Here is a 21,564-nt window from a genome sequence, read left to right as displayed (position 1 = left end):
CTGCACTTACTCCTGATTCCTCTCAACATGGAGATATGCCAGTCAGTGACTGGGAAAGCAAACTAACTTGCGTTACTTATTTGAAAAAGTAACACAGATATTTTGTTGTAAATTTAAAAGTAATGAGTTACTTTACTAGTTATTTGAAAAAAAGTAATCTGATTACATAACTTGCTTTGTAATGTGTTACCCCCAACACTGCTCATGAGAAATTCCTGATTGCATGGATTCCTATTGAAATGATTGACTTTTACCTGTGAAAATTCGCTGAACAACAGTAAACGTGACGGCACCTTTATAAGGCTGTAGACAGCAAAGCAGCTCACTAAGTCAAATGACTGCAGTATAATGACTGTATTAGAGAGTATATGACTGTACCAGGCCATTATTACATAATGTCTGTCTCATATAGCTTTAGGCAGGAGGAGGACAGTGTGCAAAGAATATGTCGCGATAATACTTTCAAAATACAGTCTACATAGTGGAATACTTAAATCCCCAGCAAACATTTTAGTTTTATATTTATATTTCATTTTGAATTTAATTCTCTTTTTGATTGTATTTTTCCAGCTTGATTGGATTGTTTAATGCTGTTTATCCCATCATGCCTCATTTCAAGTTTAAAGAGGTCAACAGTATGCATACAAGCAGGTTTTAATATTTTTTTAGCATAGTAAATTCATTCTCACTATATGTCTATCAGATTCCATCTACCACAGACTACATTGTTTTTAGGAGTATTTTGAGATATTTAGAATTTTGTATCGATTTCAAATGAGGGCACATTCGAATAAAACAAATATAGCTGCTGTTCAATTAAACCAGAGCCACTGAACAATAGAGATCGACTGGGGCAGCGGCTGAGAGAGAGTTCACATGGTCCACTGCTAAAGAGGAGCGCAGGACATAAAGGATTAAACCGCTTAAAGGAATTAAGAAACGGTCGGCCGTTTATCAATTATTCATGCAATAGAATCAAATTAAATGGCTTTTATAATGGGTAAGTACAGAGGGGGTCTCTTTAGAGAATAGATTGCACACTGCACAGATTACTCTACTTTTGTATGACGTACAATGAACTTTCAAAATCAGCTGGTTTGATTGCATTTTGAAAAGTAAAAATGACTTTTAGTGCTGCTAAACCGATGCATGAAAGATTGATTCAAGTTATATCATTTTCCCTTTGGCATCATGTGTTTGTCATTAATTTGCTTTGTGTGTGCCTTGAGCATAATTTGTGGTCCTTCACCAAAGTGGAAATAAGATGCATCAGTACGCCCTGCTGAATACCCCTGTACTCGTGTTGAAGGAAGACTTCTGCTGACTGCGTGTTTGTTTGAGTGTGAACTGAAGTGTCACTCTTGCTGTAGGTCTCAATCTGTCATAAGAAGGACCTTGGGTTTTCTGAGGTCACCGTGAGGTTATTTATAGAAGGTCACCATTATGACACAAAGGGTCAGAATCACCTGGCAATCAATTAACGAGCCCATCATTAATTCATGGAGGGTGAGAGTCTTAATGTGTTCTCGATGTCTCTGATGTGTTTTTCAATCACTTAGCTGGAGCTCTGAGAGAATTATTCACACTGAGCTTGTCTATAGTGTCTGTGAGGAGGTATCACTGCAATCCCTGTGAGCCTCTGGGATTTTGCTGATATTTGTAGACTTTCAAAATAATAGAGGATTTGTAGAAGAATATTTTAGGTTTGCAATTTTAGCATATTTGTAATAGTAGCAAGCTGTTGTTTACCTCACAAGTCTATTTCGATTTTTTTTCGTATGTCACTGACTATATTTATAACTCCACATTGCCATCCCATTACTACTGTATATTTATATTCACATATACAAAACTGCAACTATATTAAGTAAAAATGCAATAAAACTCCAAAGAGCGAGAGTAGTTGGATAAGTACTTATATAGCAGAAAATATTAACTGTATACATACATATATATATATATATATATATATATATATATATATAGCAGAAAATATTAACTGTGTGTGTGTGTGTGTGTATATATATATATATATACATAAAATGCTTCTGTGCTCTCATTCCCATGGCTCAAAGTAAAATATTACAGAGAGAAAATTTGAAATAAACCTTATCTTTTCTTGTGAGCTATAGTCACAATTACAAGAAATAATGATGCAAATTATGAGATGTGAAGTTGCAGTTATGAGAAACAAAGTCACAGTTTTGATATGAAATTGCAATTGTGAGATATAAATGCACAATTGTGAAAAATAGCTAAAATTTTGAGATATAAGATACAATTGTGGATATAAAGGCCCAGTTGTGAAAAGTAGTTGCAAATGTGAGATATAAAGATGCAGTTTTGAGATATAAACGCTCAATTAATAGCCACAATTTTGAGATATACAGTCAAACCAAAAATTATTCAGACATTAGATATAATTTTTATATGTTTTACTAGTGGGCGCAGGACAGTATAGTTCATTTATGTAAGTGAGGATAGCAAAATAAAGTAAACTGTGACATACTATACCCAAAAATTCTTCATACAGTGGACTACCAGTAAAACTGATAAAAAGTTGGGGCCAAAAATTATTCAGACACTTTGACCTGACCATGTTTTGCTTAATTGTTATCTGGCATAATTAAGATTAATATTTTCTGGCACAGTTTAACTCTGAGATCTTGTCATATTTTATTACCATTTTTTTTTCAAACTAGAGTGAATAAACTGTATTAATGAATGAAATGTTAAATTTGTCTGAATAAATGTAGGTTTGACTGTAAATATACAATGGTGAGATATTAATGCACAATTGTGAAAAATAGCTACAATTTTGAGATATAATTGTGGATATAAAGGCCCAGTTGTGAAAAGTAGTTGCAAATGTGATAAATAAAGATGCAGGTTTAAGATATAAAGACCTAGTTGTGAAAAATAGCCACAATTTTGAGATATAAAGATAAAATTGTGAGATATAAAGATCCAGTTGTTAACAATATATGCAACTGTGCGTATAAAAGCCCAATTGTGAAAAGTAGTTGTATCTGTGAGATATAAAGATGCAGTTTTGGGATATAAAGGCCCAACTGTGAAAAATAGCCACAATTTTGAGATATAAAGATACAATTGTGATATATAAACGCAGAATTGTGAAAAACTGTCACAACTTTGAGATATAAAGATGTAGTTGTGAGATATAAAGGCGCAACTGTGAAAAAGTCCCAATTCTGAGATGTAAAGATACAATTGTGAGATATAAAGGTCCAGTTGTGAAAAATAGTTGAAATTGTGAGATATAAAGATGCAGTTGTGAGATATAAAGGCACAAAAAGGGAAAAATTGTCACAATTTTGAGATATGAAGAAACATTTGTGAAATATAAACATATCTCAATTAGTAGAAATAATAAAGGTAACTATACTTTTTTATGATAAAATCACATTTACTCCTGTAAATGTGACTTTATCTCATAAAAAAAGTATAGAAGTGTAATTGAAATTGTGAGATACAACAGCGCAATTAGGAGTAATAAGGTCATAATTAACTTTTTATTTAATTTCATTCTTTAAGGGTTAGTTCACCCAAAAATGAAAATTCTGTCATTAATTACTCGCCCTCATGTCGTTCCACACCTGTAAGACCTTCGTTCATCTTCAGAACACAAATTAAGATATTTTCGATAAAATCCAATGGCTCAGTGAGGCCTCCATTGACAGCAAGATAATTAACACTTTCAGATGCCCAGAAAGCTACTAAAGACATATTTAAAACAGTTCATATGACTACAGTGGTTCAACCTTAATGTTATGAAGTGGCGAGAATACTTTTTGTGGGCCAAAAATACAAAATAACGACTTTATTTAACAATATCTAGTGATGGCCGATTTCAAAACACTGCTTCAACGAAGCTTTATGAATCTTTTGTTTCGAATCAGTAGTTCGGAGCACGTATCACACTGCCAAAGTCACGTGAACCATTGAAATTTCGAAACCCTTATGACGTAAAGAAGCCTCGTTTACTGAAATCACATGACTTTGACAGTTAGATACACACTCTGAACCACTGATTTGAAACAAAACATTCGTAAAGCTTTGAAGCTTCATGAAGCAGTGTTTTGAGATCGCCCATCACTAGATATTGTTGAAAAGTCGTCATTTTGGGTTTTTTTTGGTTGCACAAAAACTATTCTTGTCACTTCATAACATTAAGGTTGAACCACTGTAGTCACATGAACTGTTTTAAATGTGTCTTTAGTAGCTTTCTGGGCATCTGAAAGTGTTAATTATCTTGCTGTCAATAGAGGCTCACTGAGCCATCGGATTTTATCAAAAATATCTTAATTTGTATTCTGAAGATGAACGAAGGACTTATGGGTTAGGAACGACATGAGGGTGAGTAATTAATGACAAAATTTATGGCTGAACTAACCCTTTAAGAAACAGGCTTCCATAAAGAACAAATCTGTTGACTTTTTATTAGCAAATTTCCACTTAATTGTGTTTGGTTTATTTTCTGGCATGTATTTGTATACTGCACTGTTTGGTCTTTTCTTTCTCACATCTATTAGCCATCTCCATCTTGTTACGTGTCCACTGGCATGGAATAAACCCGCTCAATACCGTCCAAACCACGAGTGGCCTGCCACTTTGATTGTACATCTATTAAACACACAGCAGTGTGCCTGTCTTCAGAATGATCTATGCTAACGTCAATAAAGTCATTGTGTATATTACTGATTATTAAATGAACATGCAGTTGCGCAAACATCGCGACATGCAGTTTGCAAATGCGTAACACGTGATATGTACAGACCTTTTCTATTGTACAGCAGTCACAGCAGTATTTCTGCCCAGAATCCACTCATTGCATGTGCATTAGGCATTGCTTAATTTTGTACACACAAAGCACATATGCTCCCACACACACCCTTGAGGCCAGCCTTAAATTAGACAGACGCTGCTTTTCCCTCTCCTCGCTCCGAGTGTCCTCTTGTCTAGCTGTGATTGACGTGTGGTGGGTGTGGCGGTTTGTAATTCGGTCTAATCATTCCAGTAGGCCTCTGGCTGTGAGAGCTGCGGGTGAATATATCAATATGCACACAAACAAACACACAGCAGAGTGCAGGACCTCAGTGTGAAGCGCTGGGACTAATGTTCATGTTGTGATGTACTGGGGGATTTCGCTTATCAGACTCTTAATTAGAGATGTTGAAGCAGAAAGGAGGTAGGATCTGTGTGTGTGTGGTAGGAGAGTGATAAAGAATTGGTGATTGATGTTGTGTCAGTGTGGAGCCGTTCAAAGCCTGCGGGGAGAGGGAGGGCTGTGTCAGATTTTCGAGGCTGGATCGCTGTAATTGGTCTGGGCTGTTCGTAGCCCTGTTAACTTGTCAGTCAAGGCTGGATGGAGAGGGGATAAGATGCCATCTTAATCTGGAAGCGCACACACACACACATTGAGCTGAAGGCTGTTGTGTGGGTCAGCGATCTGTCAATAATTCTGTAACTTATTTGGACTTGCTGTATTTAACGTGTGACTTCCTGTCCGATGTCACCCGCAGGTACGACTAGACAGCCAAGAGACGGCGAGATCACGGGAGTTGACTATAACTTTGTGACCGTTGAGGAGTTCTTCTCGCTGGAGGAGTCGGGGGCGCTGTTGGAGAGCGGAAAGTTCAAAGGTCAGCCCACATTCATGACCCCATATCTGAATAATTTATGAAGAATATAAAGTGTTACAGTGCAAATATATGATTTCATTATTTCAAATGTTCTTTTTAAGGTCATATCTATGGGGCTTTTTTATCCAGTGTTGATCTATTGATTCACAGTTCTAAGAGCTCCATTTACACACATCAACATGCATCAACACAACTGTTGTGTTGGCAATACTTATCTATCCAACAGCTCAAAGTTTAAAGCAATAGTTCACCCCAAAATTATTATTCATCCTGTTTCTCACACAAAGTTATTATGGCTTTTGAAGACTGAAAATAGCACACAAGTTGTATGGACCCCTTTTATTATCATTTTTTATCCTTAAAGGTGCTCTATGTAAGTTTTTGACTGTACTAAAGCATAAAAATACCATGTTTGCAGATATTTATTAAACATGCTGAGTTCACATACTCATTTCTCTGAAAACCATTGCTACAGCCAGTTATTTTACTTTGAAAATTACGTTCCGTGTCGGAATGTCTGTTTTTGTTTCGGTCTGTGCAAGACCGCACGTTGCCAATTTACCCAATAGTATTTCGCCACTCCGGGTTGCAAGTTGGCGGAAAACACATGCAGCGAATTGCAGCCATGGAAGCCAGCGAACAAACTGGGTCAGAGATTGCAGATTCTACCCGACCTAAAAAGCCTCAGCATCCATCTAAAAAATCTAAAACGCGATATCAACTCATCATAAATCAATAAATCAACTAATTATCTTACAGTGTGTAAGTCTCCTCGCCTTCCAATGTCATTCGAGCTCGCTCCTGTTGCGTGTCTTCAAACTGGCAACCCGCGAGAGCGCCCAGTCAGAGGAGGAGGGGGTGGGGCAAACAATATTTTGATTTTGGACTGCAGTACCCATTTCAACCACTAGCTGTCATTCTTACATAGAGCACCTTTAATGGATTTTTGTTGTTAATAGAAAATTGTTGTTCAGGAATTTCTAATATATAATGTCTTTTGCGTTCTATGCAAAAAAAAGACGTCATGCCGATATCAAGAGTATATAAAGTCATGGGACCAAAAGTCTGAAAATGCTTTCATTATATTATATTATATTATATTATATTATATTATTTAGTGCTGTCAATCGATTAAAAAAAAAAACTAATTAATCACACATTTTTCTGTAATTAATCGCAAATTAATCATACCCAACATTAAAGTTTTTAATATATTTTTATATTATAATAATTTCACATTTGATCTCCCAATTAATGTAGAAAAAACATAAAGACAGTATATTTCAATATATTTGATCTAACAGGTAGAAAAAAATATCCAGAATCAAAGCATTTAGCAAACACTTTACAGTATTCACTGCATAATTTAGATTAAAATATAGATTCATTTTTATTAATTTTTATTAAAGCGGTAACACTTTATTTTAGGGTCTTTTAACTAGTTGCTTATTAGCATGCATATTACTAGAATATCGGCTGTTTATTAGTAATTATTAAGCACATATTAATGCCTTATTCTGCATGACCTTATTCTACATTCTTAATCCTACCCAGTACCTAAACTTAACAACTACCTTACTAACTATTAATAAGCAGTAAATTAGGAGTTTATTGAGTGAAAAGTCGTAGTTAATAGTGAATACATGTTCCCTATTCTAAAGTGTTACCATTAAAGCTACAAAAGTGATTCAGTCAAAAGCAGTGAGTGATTTTCTTTTGTTCTTTGATGACTCGGATCTGCATCCTATTTTTTTCAACTCTTTGTGTTCAATTAAGACTTTATTTAACTAATTTAATACTGTGCTTATGAGAATACTCGATAAAGCTGGCATTTTGGCATGATTTTGTGTGTTTCTGTCCATTCAAGCACGAAAGAGAAGTGCGGCCGGTGTTTAAGCAGCACAATGCCAGGGTGGGAAATGCTACCAACATCATATTCATGTGGTTTGAGGCTTTATTAACATCCTTACCTACCTCTACCCTAAATCTACCCATAAAACAATGCAAATATAGTGTCGATAGCACAATCTAATAGGTAGCATTATTCGTCAGAACACCGGCACGCTGTCTGAAGCGGCTTTCTGTGCGCATGAGTACAGCAGTATCACACTGCGCTCTCTTTTGTCTTGTCATGCTTGAATGGTTTAATGATCATATAATGTAAATCTAGCTAAAGGATGACAGAAAAAATGCTGTGTTAATTGTGTTAAATAGTTTTTAACATCTTAAACTGAAAAAAATTAATCACATTCGTTAACGCATTAAATTTGACATCACTAATTTATGATGAATTTTGAAAGAATTTCAGAATTTTCTAAATTGGTCCTATTTTGGATAACATTGTAATGGTATTGTAATGGTATTTTAATATTTTTATATTTTCTAATATGTTTGGAGAAGCAAAACTGGTAACACTTTAGTATAGGGAACACCTATAAACTATTAACTACGACCTTTCCCTCAATAAACTCCTAATTTACTGCTTATTAATAGTTAATAAGGTAGTTGTTAAGTTTATATATTGGGTAGGATTAAGAATGTAGAATAAGGTCTTGAAGAATAAGGCATTAATATATGCTTAATAAGTACTAATAAATAGCCAATATTCTAGTAATATGCATGCTAATAAGCAACTAGTTTAAAGACCCTAAAATAAAGTGTTAGTGTAAAATTTGATTTAGGTCTTATAAAATGGTACTCATATCTAAAATACAGTGATATCTCTCATGAGGAAGTAAAACTGATAATAAAAGCAAGTTTAATTTCCCTTCAGTTTATCTCAGTCTGTCTTTATAGTTGAACAGAGTTGTATTATCATTTTTTTTATTGTAAATTGCAGAAATGCTTACAGGTTTCTACTTTGAGCCGCATAATGTCAGTTTATACCATAGATAAAAGCTCATTGTCCATTACACAGATAATATACACTCCATATTGGCATTTCATGGCAAATGTATCGCAATTCAATGTTCAGTGTGGAATCCGAAGCTCATTCCTCTTTCAGCATCATTACTGTGGGCTCTGTGACACATGTGCCTTTAGCATGTGAGTTATGGCTCTCAGGGGCAGGATCGCCTACCTCGCCTGATTAAACGAATAAAATGAATTAGCATAAAAAATGCAGCTGGATTTACAAAATGCCATAAACGCCATTTTCACCTTGCCGACGCGGCAAGGTATGATTTACTTACCACTGCAAAGGCAAGTTACTTAATCAATAACAGATGGAGATCAGGACGGGTTCAAAATCTGTTGAACCGTCTGAAGATATGTCACTCCTCTTGTGTAGTATTCCATCCTTGTGGTGGTTTTTATGCTTTTAGAGAATATAATGGATTATCATGTGTTATTAAGGTGACCTTGATTGCAAGATTTTGTTGCTCCTTTTAGCTATTTGTATTGAAATAAAGCTATTGATTCACTCTGAAAGAAATAATACCACATATCCATGGATTTACCACTAGCCATAAATCTCTAGTATGTAAATCCTTTAATTATGTTTCACAAGTTCACACTTACAAAAATTTCAGATAGAGTATGGCGTGCTCTCTGAGGAGAGGGCTCCGAGCTTGGAATTTGGCCCGAACCCAGAGTACTCACCCCATATTCCTGACTGGGATAGGAACTAGCCAATAGTGAGGAATCGGGGTGGCGGGGGGATGCAGAAAACTATCTACGAGTTGGAGACCACCTCTCAGACCACCCAAATGTGACATATAAACAAATTGTTCAGGGTGGTTCAGAGGATATTACTACCAACACTGGTAGACCCTAAAATAAGAAACTAAATAAACGCTTCATGAATAATATAACTTCTAAGCAATAACTGTAATAACTGTCCCTGGAAGACCTGAGTGACAAGCTTCTTATATTTCCTGGATTAGGGAATTACTACGGAACCCCTCGTCCGGTTCACATCGGTCCAGAAAGCCCGCCCATCACCTATCAGGAGCACCGCAACCTGCTGAGAAACTTCCGTACCCGTAGCAAGTCCCTCAGCAACCTGGAGAAGGCTGGCGAGGAGGGCGACAACAGTGAGGAGGACTCAGGTCTATCAGGTAGGAAGAATGCATACACATCCATAGATATGTATACATAGATGCCACATTCAACCACTCCAGACAAGTCGACATGTCCACCGTCTTGGGATGGTTAACATGACACTGTTCATAACTTACACTAACAAATCAATGAATTTTCATACTTAAAGGAACACTCCACTTTTTTTGAAAATAGGCTCATTTTCCAACTCCCCTAGAGTTAAACAGTTGAGTTTTACCGTTTTCGAATCCATTCAGCCAATCTCCGGGTCTGGCGGTACCACTTTTAGCATAGCTTAGCATAGTTCATTGAATCTGATTAGACCGTTAGCATCTCGCTCAAAAATTACCAAAGAGTATCGATATTTTTCCTATTTAAAACTTGACTCTTCTGTAGTTAAATGCATAATATCATTGCGCCTGCTGCACCCATGGTACGTCAGCAAAGTTCCTTGATTATTACGCCGGAATGAGAGTATAGTTCCTAGCCATATCGGCCTAGAAAATCGCAACTTTTCATTTTCCGTCGGTCTTAGTACACAATGTAACTACAGAAGAGTCAAGTTTTAAAAAGGAAAAATATCGAAACTCTTTGGTCATTTTCTAATCAGATTCAATGAACTATGCTAAAAGTGGTACCGCCAGACCCGGAGATCGGCTGAATGGATTCGAAAACGGTAAAACTCAACTGTTTAACTCTAGGGGAGTTGGAAAATGAGCCTATTTTCAAAAAAAGTGGAGTGTTCCTTTTAGAATGAACTCAAATCCTCTAATCTGACAATACGTGCTATACAAACACAAAATATTAAATTTCTTTGTCATTTTGCTTTTAAAAATCGACATTTTGATAAGCGATACCATTCTAAAAAACTATTCAGATCAAGCTAATACATACAAGCCCAAAAATGCCTGACTGTGGCTGTTATTGTTGTCACATAAAAATTCCCAATTTTTCTCTTGTTTTCCATGCTCAAAGTGACAGCAGAGTAGTTACCAGGCAAAAAATACCAGCCAGCTTTTTCAGCCTTTGTTATCTTTCTCTGATGTCAGCTCTAACATATTCTCTTTCTTCTTGAGAAGCCTACAAACCTGTGTGCCTTTTGTTATTTCCGGTTTTCTTGTCCTTTATTATTATTCCACCTTTCTCTGACATTTGGATCTGAGGGGAATGTGTGGGCACAAAACAAAATATATCACAGAGGCTTGTCACATCATTACACAGCATTATCCTGTGTTATTAAACCCACATATTTCATATTTGATTTTTTTTTTTTTTTTTTTCTGGTTCAAATGCATGATTGAGGTACATATTATTTGTAGACATATGTTGGGATTTTTTAAGATGGACAAAATAAAATCAATGTTGCTTTTAGAGCAAACAAAAGGTCAGTATGGTATCAATCTCCCAGAAATCCCTGAAGAAATAGCACTGGTTCGTTTGCAACAAAATGAGGTTACCAGCATTCCTAAATCTAACTGCTCTTTCACATCATGAAGACCTTTGAGAAACTGGTCCTTGAACAGCTCAGATCCTAGTCATAGACCATCTGGGCTTACTGCAGTCTGCCCACCAGCCACACATTTGACAGGATACTATTCTGACCTACATACTTCACAGGGCATGGATGCTCTCACCTTGATAAAGATGGCACCACCGCCAGGATTATGTTTTCAGGTTATGTTTTATTTTATGACTTTTACAGTATCTTAAAGGTTACCACATACTGGCTTGACTTGATGATCCAGATTCAAAATCACATTTAATAAACACAAGCAACAATAACGAGAAACACCATCACAAAGCATTAACACAAGACAATGAACAGAGGATGACTAAGGGTTTAAATACACTAGATGACAAGGGACTAATGACAGACAGGTGCAGGTGATTAGTTGACATGGTTACAAACAAGGGTAACTATACCGTTATAAATACTATAGACCGTATAAACCGTTACAGTTTCTCCAATGGTAAGAGATACAGACCCTCTCATCTCCCTATAATATATAATCTCTGAACTAACAGCAATGGAAACACAGGAAACAGGAACTGAACATAGGCACAACAAGAGAAAAGAATATCAAAATAAGAGTCCATGAAAACAGAGACAAGGTAATTGTGACAAAGGTACACTATGTAACTTTTTTTTGTTCAAAATTAACAAAATTTAAATAATGAGTCAATACATCATCAATCCTTCTTCCAAAACATGTTTTTGTCTTACCATGATTCACTATAGTAAGCCTATTATAAGTGCTTATATTTTAGACCTGATTGGATGGTTTTTGCACGAAATTGCGTATAGGTCATTCGCTCATGCTTGTCATATCCGTAAATAGAGTAAAGTTGCTCCGGCTACTTCAAGGAAGTACCATGTCTATTAATGAGTATAGCTACAGTTAAGGCAGGAAAACACCAAGCCGACGCTGACGAACTAGTGGCGACGAAAGCAGACTGTGGGTTTGGCTCACGTCGGCAGCTTCTGTGTCCAAAGTTGGCCTGACACACCAAACCAATGCTCGACAGCCGACGGCCAAGTAGCACGTCTGTTCTGCATCTGCGTAAGATGAAATGCCTTTCCGTACCAGCAGATGGCAGTAGCTGAACAGCCAATCAGAATGATCAGATGCCCCAACGGACCGACGATTGTCGAACCAACATGTCGAATCGGCCGTAACATCTTAAGCTAGTCAGCTTGAGATCCTTTCCATCTACACTGGTTATATCTCTTAAGCCTAGTAGTGAATGTTTTATGATAACCATATTCATCCACACAGTCACACAGAGCCAAAGCACAACCAATGTTCTTCCACAAAATGCATGCAGTTTTGTTTTAAAAGTTATTTTACCGATCTAAGCACATGGTCTGAAGCACATGGTGCAGATGCACTTAGGGCGTCCAAATCCACTTTTGCTAGTTTAACGACGGAAAAAATGGTCGGCGCGCCATGCGCATGGTCCAAAAGGGTGTGTTTTGGGTGTAACGTGCAATAAACCAATCAGAGTATCATCTCCCATTCCCTTTAAAAGCCAGGTGTGCTTGCACCATGGCGGATTTGCTATTTATATGGTGAAATATAGACACCCTCAACCTGACGAGTCAGTTTAAATACATGTTTGTATTGCCACGATTGGTCAAATAATTAGCCAACTTCATTCATCATTACTGCAAATAGGTAATTCTGATACATGCAATGACTATCCATTATGACATGTTGGTATTTTTATCTTTATGCCACAGTAATAATCTTTTATATTGTAATCATTTATTTTTAATATTTGGCATGTTTTTGTGCTGCTGCACATCCCTGTGTGTGTAACAAGCAGAGTGTACGACCGTTGTGCTCCCGCCTGTATTTAATGTGAACTTGTAGTGTACTTCAAATTTTAAAAAGTAGATATTTTCAAAAAATATACTTGCAGAGAGTATATCAATGAAATAAAAGGCTACTTAAGAGTAATTAAAGAGAGTATATTTAATGTTTTATTTTTATCTGTAAATAACATACAGTTAAGTCTCTCAAAACATTACAGTTTTAGTAGTACAAGTATATTCTTTTAAAGTGTATTATTCCTGTAAAAAGTGCTTTAGTTATGCTAGTCTTTTTCACAAGGCATGAAACATACTGAAATGTTTAAGAACTCATTTAGCATCGTTTCAGTCTGATCGTAAAGGTTTGTGTGACACATTTCAGTGCTGATTGTTTTGTGATATACAGTTAGTCTCAATGCAATGCTGCTTATGCAAAGAGACTTGTGCACTGCTGAAATTAAATGTAGTGTGATGAGTGAATTTTTTTATGTAGATTTAACAATTTGATTTATACTTAACATTTAGAGGTAAATGTAACATTTCAATTTCAAATGCCAAGGTCATGGGTTCAATTCCCAGGGAATGTACTGTATTGCACTGATAAATGTATACTTTAAATGCAATGCAAGTCCCTTTGCTTAAAAGCATCTACCAAATTCATAAATGTCAATTTACACCAACATTTACGTTTTGCTAAATAATTTAAAAAATCAAGGAAGGTTTTTTTTCTGTATAGAAACTATATTGAATATACCATAGAATGGTATAAAAATAGGAATCGGGGGAATCATGGCCATATCCATCATGATTACTAAAATAGCATCTGTATGTCAGAGTTCATGGTATCATCCCCCTCCTGGTAAACATCACTGCTGTTAAAGCAGATTGAGTGTGTGTATATGACACCACAGCCAAGGGTGTATGTGTGTATGTGTTTACAGCTGGGCTTATGATTCTAGTGGGAATATGCTAATTACCTTAATACAGAGTGCAGGTTGCAGATGTTCAGGTCCCAGCTGGGGATCCTTTTGTATACAAGCACAAGTGATATTTCAAGTGATATAAGAGGGTGTCTTTATATTAATGAATAGATGTTGAATGAGAGACAGGTTCAGTTTAATAGCCAAACACCTTTCTCTGTAGATGATTGTGAAGCTGTTTCTATATACAGACAATGGCTTTTAAGTTGGTGTGAGTTACATATTATAGATGTACAAAACATTATTAAAAGTTAGCTTACCCTTTATCCTAGCTTACCCTTTGTCCTTATTACATGTTACATTTAGTTAGTGTAGTAACTATGAATGATGCATAATTACATGCAACTATTCCTAAACCAAACCCAGTAACACTTTATTTTACAGTGTCATTGTTACATATGTTACATGTAGTTACGATAGTAATAACTATAAATTATGCATAATTACATGCAACTAACCCTAAACCTAACCCTACATGTAGTTACTACTCCGTCTTAATACTAATATTACTCAGTACTTAAAGGTGCAATATGTAAGAATTTTGCAGTAAAATATCCAAAAACCACTAGGCCAGTGTAATATATTTTGTTCACTTGAGTACTTAAAATATCCTAAATGTTTCCAACTATTTGTAAATCGTGAGATAATTGCAATTTTAACCAAGGCTCCGGGACATGTGAGGAGTCGCCTGTCAATTGCGTCATACCCGCGTTAACCCTCGGTCTGCCTCGGTTTCCGGTTTTATTTTGTAGAAACCATGGAAACACCAAAGACGCTTTAATATATTACATGTTTTAATAGACAAGGGAACAACTGTTTTGATATATTTATCGACAGAAAACTAATTATTGTTATATAGCTCAACACATTTAGTCTTATTGGTTAAATCTAATTTTCTTGATTTTTTTTGCGAGTACCATGCTTTACCATGCCTCAGAGAAAAACACTATTTTGTCAAGTAGCTAACATAGCATAATCAGATGCAGCTTTGTTTTTAGTAACAGTAATACAGAATTTTCTCCATCATACAATATGTTTTAAAATTAATTGCATGCCATTTATCAACACAAGCCATCCAGCATTTAATATGATATTCTAATATCGATCTAGCTTGCTGTAGTGTGCAACAGTGTCTCACAGCAGCTGCCGAGCGAACGCACAGAGTAACGTTATAACATCATTTTCAACACTCTCAAATGTATCTAATATGATAAACAGAGCTGCATTACCTCATACTCACGACCGGAAAAGCGGAAGCAGCACCGGCGACTGGGGCATAATAAACGTTCCGCTGCGGCTTGTGTTGCGCAATCGCTCCAGCGGCCATGTTAAGCTCACAACACTCGGTCCTGCTCTGCTTCATACTACAGTAACGTTAATAATCACATCCATAAACATGATTTCTTGCCGAGTCCTATCCTGATTTATTTCCACCGGCTGTGAGGTGAAGACCACATGTCCCAAGATTTCACGCTCAAACTTGGCGTCATCAAGCTACGCCTTTGTTTTGAATAGGCCAGAACATTCTACATATTGCACCTTTAAATGTTTAATTACAGTCTAACAAGACACCTCAAAATAATATGTAACCCCAAACCCTTACCCTAATCTTAACCCTATTACATTAATTATAATTACTCAGTACTTAAAATTACACTGTAACACAGACACAAAATAAAGTGTACCCAAACATTGTCATGAAAGTGTACTCTCTCTACACTTAATATTATATATTTGCAAGTACAGAAAAAAAAAAAAGAAGAAACAATTGGAGTACTGAAACCATTGTCCAAAGCAATTACGTTTAATAAGCGATTCAGCGATGATGCCCATCTTTGACTGTGTCAGCGTCTATTTAGTGCTCACAACATGGATAAAATAAACATGTCAGCAGTGACGTTTTTCACTGTGAACAAAAAGGATGCTGAAGTAGCAATATGTAAAAATTGTAAAATAGATATATTGCTGGTTCCCAAAGAACTTTACTACGTCTATTTTAATTTTTCACCAGACAACGCAACACCCTGAACAGCATACAATTATCTAATTACCTGAATGTAATTACCCAAATGTATTTTTGGTTTTCAGCTAAATGAAAATTGTAATTTCAGTTTTGGTGTTTCGATAAAAAACTGATTTCAGTGCATCAGTACTTATAAATGTTAGTGATCTAGCCGTAGAGTTTGTCAGAAGACATTTCAGAGTTCAGACTACAAGCCGACAAAACTGTCCAGTCAACTCTTTCATAAGTTCACTTGGGTTTTGTTTGTCTGTGCACTTTTGTCAGGCCCTGGTGTCTTCACCCCATGGGTAGTGGCACAGATGACAGAGGCATCGATCAAAGCATGACATTGAAGCCAATCAACAGAGGAGGTTTACATACCGATCTGTCTCTATGGATTAAATGTACTGCTCTGTCTCTTGGATGCTGACCCTGCTTACAGTACATTTCACAATTGACACTGAAGCAATTTCCTTTAGACTGTAGAATGAGGAAAACTTGGTATTGCTTTTTAGCTGAATCAAATTTGTGAGGAAATATACACAAACAAACACCACATACACACTGCAAAGTTTTGTTTTGGGAGTGACAAACACATTTAATCACCACAGTGAACCTCTTATTTTGAGTGTCTGGAATACAAAAGTCACTTACAAACCCGTGATTACTGATATAGTGATAAATACAGCAATGTTTAGGCATCTAGTGTCTGTACAAATAAATGGTGAGAGTTAACGCAATTAAGAGTGCCCAAAAAGTTTTAGTTTTAACATTTTGTTTAAAACTCAAAATGTGTAATGTTCTTAGAACTAAAGTTCTTATTTCTCAGTCCTGGAGGGCCACTGCCCTGCAGAGTTTAGCTCCAACCCTAATCAAACACACCTGAACCAGCAAATTAATGCCTTCAGGATTACTAACGCTACAGGCAGGTGAGTTTTATCAGGATTGGAGCTAAACTCTGCAGGGCAGTGGCCCTCCAGGACCAAGTTTGCCCATCCCTGACATAGACATTAATATGGAGTTGGTCCATCCTTTGCAGCTATAACAGCTTCCACTCTTCCTGGAAGCCTTTCCACAAGATTTTGGAGTGTTTCTTTGGGAATTTTTGCCCATTCATTCAGTAGAGCATTTGTGAGGTCAGGTGCTGAAGTTGGACGAGAAGGCCTGGTTTGCAGTCTCCATTCCGGTTCATCCCAAAGGTGTTTGATGGGGTTGAGGTCAGGACTCTGTGTGGGCCAGTCAAGTTCTTCCACACCAAACTCATCCAACCATGTCTTTATGTACCTTGCTTTGTGCACTAGGGCACAGTCCTGCTGCAACAGACCTTCAACAAGGCTGCAACTGTTCCCACAAAGCATAGCATTGTCCAAAATGTCTTGGTATGTTAGAGTATAGGATTTCCCTTCACTGGAAGTAAGGTGCCCAGGCAAACCCCTGAAAAATAGCCCCATATCTTTATGCCTCCTCCACCAAACTTTACAGTTGGCACAATGCAGTCAGGCAGGTAACATTCTCCTGGCATTCGCCAAACCCAGACTGCTAAACAGAGAAGTGTGATTTGTCACTTCACGGAACACGTTTCCACTGTTCCAGAGTCCAGTGGTGGCGCGCTTTACACCACTCCATCCGACACTTGGCATTGTACTTGGTGATGTAAGGCTTGCATGCAGCTGCTCGGCCATGGAAACCTATTCCATGAAACTCCCGCCGCACAGTTTTTGTGCTGCCAGTGGAAGTTTGGAACTCTTCAGCTATGAAATCAGCAGACCGTTGGCGACTTTTACACACCATGCGCCTCAGCACTCGGTGACCCCGCTCTGTGACTTTACGTGGTCTTCTGCTTTGTTGCTGCTGTTCCTAAATGCTTCCACTTTCCAATATTATCACTTATAGTTGACTGTGGAATATCTAGCAGGGATGAAATTTCACTGACTTATTGCAAATGTTGCATCTTATTACAATACTATGCTTAAATTCACTGAGCTCTTCAGAACGAACCAATTTTTCACAAATGTTTGTAAATGCAGACTGTGTGTATGGGTGCTTAATTTGATACACCTGTGTGCAATGGGTCTGATTGAAACAGCTGAATTCAATAATTATAAGGTGTATACCAATACTTTTGTCCATATACAGAAGTGAGTACACCCCTCACATTTTTGTAAATATTTTATTATATCTTTTCATGTGACAACACTGAAGAAATGACACTTTGCTACAATGTAAAGTAGTGAGTGTACAGCTTGTATAACAGTGTAAATTTGCTGTCCCCTCAAAATAACTCAACACACAGCCATTAATGTCTAAACCACTGGCCACAAAAGTGAATACACCCCTAAGTGAAAATGTCCAAATTGGGCCCAACGTGTCAATATTTTGTGTGGCCACCATTATTTTCCAGCACTGCCTTAACCCTCTTGGGCATGGAGTTCACTAGTGCTTCACAGGTTGCCACTGGAGTCCTCTTCCACTCCTCCATGACGACATCACAGAGCTGGTGGATGTTAGAAACTTTGCGCTCTTCCACCTTCCATTTGAGGATGCCCCACAGATGCTCAATAGGGTTTAGGTCTGGAGACATGCTTGGCCAGTCCATCACCTTTACCCTCAGATTCTTTAGCAAGACAGTGGTCGTCTTAGAGGTGTGTTTGGGGTCGTTATCACGTTGGAATACTGCCCTGCGGCCCAGTCTCCGAAACTGTTTGCGGGCTTTCTTGTGCATCATCTTTAGAAGAGGCTTCCTTCTGGGACGACAGCCATGCAGACCAATTTGATGCAGTGTGCGGCGTAAGGTCTGAGCACTGACAGGCTGACCCCCCACCCCTTCAACCTCTGCAGCAATGCTGGCAGCACTCATACGTCTATTTCCCAAACACAACCTCTGGATATGATGCTGAGCATGTGCACTCAACTTCTTTGGTCGACCATGGCGAGGCCTGTTCTGAGTGGAACCTGTCCTGTTAAACCGCTGTATGGTCTTGGCCACCGTGCTGCAGCTCAGTTTCAGGGTCTTGGCAATCTTCTTATAGCCTACGCCATCTTTATGTGCAGCAACAATTCTTTTTTTCAGATCCTCAGAGAGTTCTTTGCCATGAGGTGCCATGTTGAACTTCCAGTGACCAGTATGAGAGAGTGAGAGCGATAACACCAAATTTAACACACCTGCTCCCCATTCACACTTGAGACCTTGTAACACTAACGAGTCACATGACATCGGGGAGAGAAAATGGCTAATTGGGCCCAATTTGGACATTTTCACTTAGGGGTGTACTCACTTTTGTGGCTTAGACATTAATGGCTGTGTGTTGAGCTATTTTGAGGGGACAGCAAATTTACACTGTTATATAAGCTGTACAATCACTACTTTACATTGTAGCAAAGTGTCATTTCTTTAGTTTTGTCACATGAAAAGATATAATCAAATATTTACAAAAATGTGAGGGGAGTACTCACTTCTGTGAGATACTGTAGTGTATGCTTTCTGTATAATTACAGAGATCATTTCATTCAGTTATAGTATGGCAACTGTATTTAGCTGCAATGGGTATGTAGCTATTTACACACACACAGACACGGTTTTAATGCTTCCAGGGGACATTCCATGGTCATAATGATTTTTATACTGTACAAACTGTATATTCTATCCACTAACTCTTCCCATCACAGAGAACATTCTGTATTTTACATCACTTAGTATGATTTCAAAGCTGTCTTCTCATTGGGGACCAAAAAAGGACAAGGATTTCGGATATATTGCCATCTTTGTGGGGACATTTGCAAAATAGCAAACTATAAATAGAAACCTATATAATGGTAATGCGCAATGATAGTTTCATTTTGCTGTTTTTCTTGCTTTCATATGTCCAATAGGAGAAATGAACCTATTTAGTGCTGAATAGAAAACAGAATGACTTTGAATAATAATTCAATGAATGTTCAAATTGAAGCTTTCAGCCAGAATAGTCTTTGTGTTTCGTAAACCGTGTCATTTCAGAAGTCTTGTTTTCTCTTCATTGGTGTTTTAGGTGGTTCGGCTGGAGCAAGCAGTGCCCCCGCCCCCACTTCATCCCCCAGCCAATCACGAGAGTCAAGCGGAGGAGACGGCAGTGCCTTGGAGAATGGGCTCGGACCCCGTAGAGGTGCACGGGTGACAGGGTCGGAAAACTGGGAGATGATGTACAGTGACTCAGGGAATGCCTATTACAAAGAGTAAGAAGATTAATGATCACTATATGAATGATTTATATTGTTAGTATAAAGTGTAGCATATACTGTTGGGACCATATGTTTTAGAGCACTAAAAACACAGCTGATTTTGCTTTAGGACCCAAATTTTACATTGGACATCAAGGGATCGTTCATCCAAAAATGCATAACATAAAATAAGATATTTCGAAGAATGTTTCTTCTGTTTTTGTCTGTACAATGAAAGTCAGTGGGGTCAGTTTTTGTTTTCAAGCGGCACTTAACATATACAAAAATTGTTTATTAATATTGCTAAAAAAAGTTTTAATTTATTTGTTTTTAATGCGGTTTAGGTCAAATTTTATTGAACTTGCATAGTTTTGATCTTGTTTTTTGAGGATGAGGGAATGTCACACAACCTGTGCTGGTTATTGGCTTTAATCAATAGACAAATGAATTTGCAGCTCAGTATGGTAGACTCTGATTGGACACACAGTCAAGAGATATGGAAATATTTTCACCTCCCATTTAAAAATTAAGACTTTTTTGCTATCTTAAAGGAATAGTTCACCCAAAATTGAAAATTCCGTCTGCTGGAAACAATTTATTATAGTTTATAAAGTTTTAAATATGGATATTTTTCTTACAAATACCCATCGCTTCACTTCAAAAGGCCTTTATTAACCCCCTGAAGCCATATGGATTATATTTATGATGGATGGATGCATGTTTTTGGGCTTCAAAATCTCACACCTCCTTTACTACCATTATAAAGCTGGGAAGAGCGAGAATATTATTTAATATAACTCCGCTTGTGTTCATCTGAAAGACGATAGTCATATGCACCAAGGATGGTTGGGGGTGAGTAAATCATGGGATAATTTTCATTTTTGGGTGAACTATCCCTTTAACTATGCACAATTATATGATTAACTGCTTTTTATTATGTAGCATGGTTTTCTATTAGAACAGACCTGCAGCCCATCACTTATAAAACAATATGAAGTATATAATTAAAAACCTCAACCTGTCATAAATTTATTAGCAGCACAATTATTTTAAGTGTGATGTTTACAGTCATGGACAGTGGTGATTTAAATGACTGTCCTATTTGACAACACTGACCTCTTGTGTTATGTGTTTGTCCTGCAGCCATCATCTAAAGCCATCCTCTTGGCTTAATCGCCGAACTCACAGCAGAGAGAATGTCTGTATGACAGAATGTAAGATTCTATTCTATTCTATTCTATTCTATTCTATTGCCTTTTTTTCCCATTGGGGTTTAAGTCATGTAACAGTTTTAGATGTAAATAACAATAAATATTTAGTATATGCACTGTATAAAAGTTATAGTCCACACTTTTTTATCTAGGGAGCTTT

At 37.1% G+C, this 21,564-nt stretch overlaps 1 protein-coding gene across 1 annotated transcript in view; it reads left to right on the top strand.

Moving 5' to 3' along the window:
* Window positions 1–21,564, top strand: part of LOC127518030 (membrane-associated guanylate kinase, WW and PDZ domain-containing protein 1-like) — a 104,130-nt gene that overhangs the window by 41,061 nt on the left and 41,505 nt on the right. Inside the window, exons 4-7 of the mRNA XM_051904312.1 lie at window positions 5,544–5,663; window positions 9,548–9,721; window positions 20,025–20,208; window positions 21,337–21,407. Coding sequence (XP_051760272.1) covers window positions 5,544–5,663; window positions 9,548–9,721; window positions 20,025–20,208; window positions 21,337–21,407 — 549 coding nt within the window. The remainder of the gene's footprint in view (window positions 1–5,543; window positions 5,664–9,547; window positions 9,722–20,024; window positions 20,209–21,336; window positions 21,408–21,564) is intronic.

Source organism: Ctenopharyngodon idella, chromosome 8 (assembly GCF_019924925.1).
Source record: "Ctenopharyngodon idella isolate HZGC_01 chromosome 8, HZGC01, whole genome shotgun sequence".
NCBI lineage: Eukaryota > Metazoa > Chordata > Actinopteri > Cypriniformes > Xenocyprididae > Ctenopharyngodon > Ctenopharyngodon idella.
This window is presented reverse-complemented; position numbering and strand designations above follow the sequence as displayed.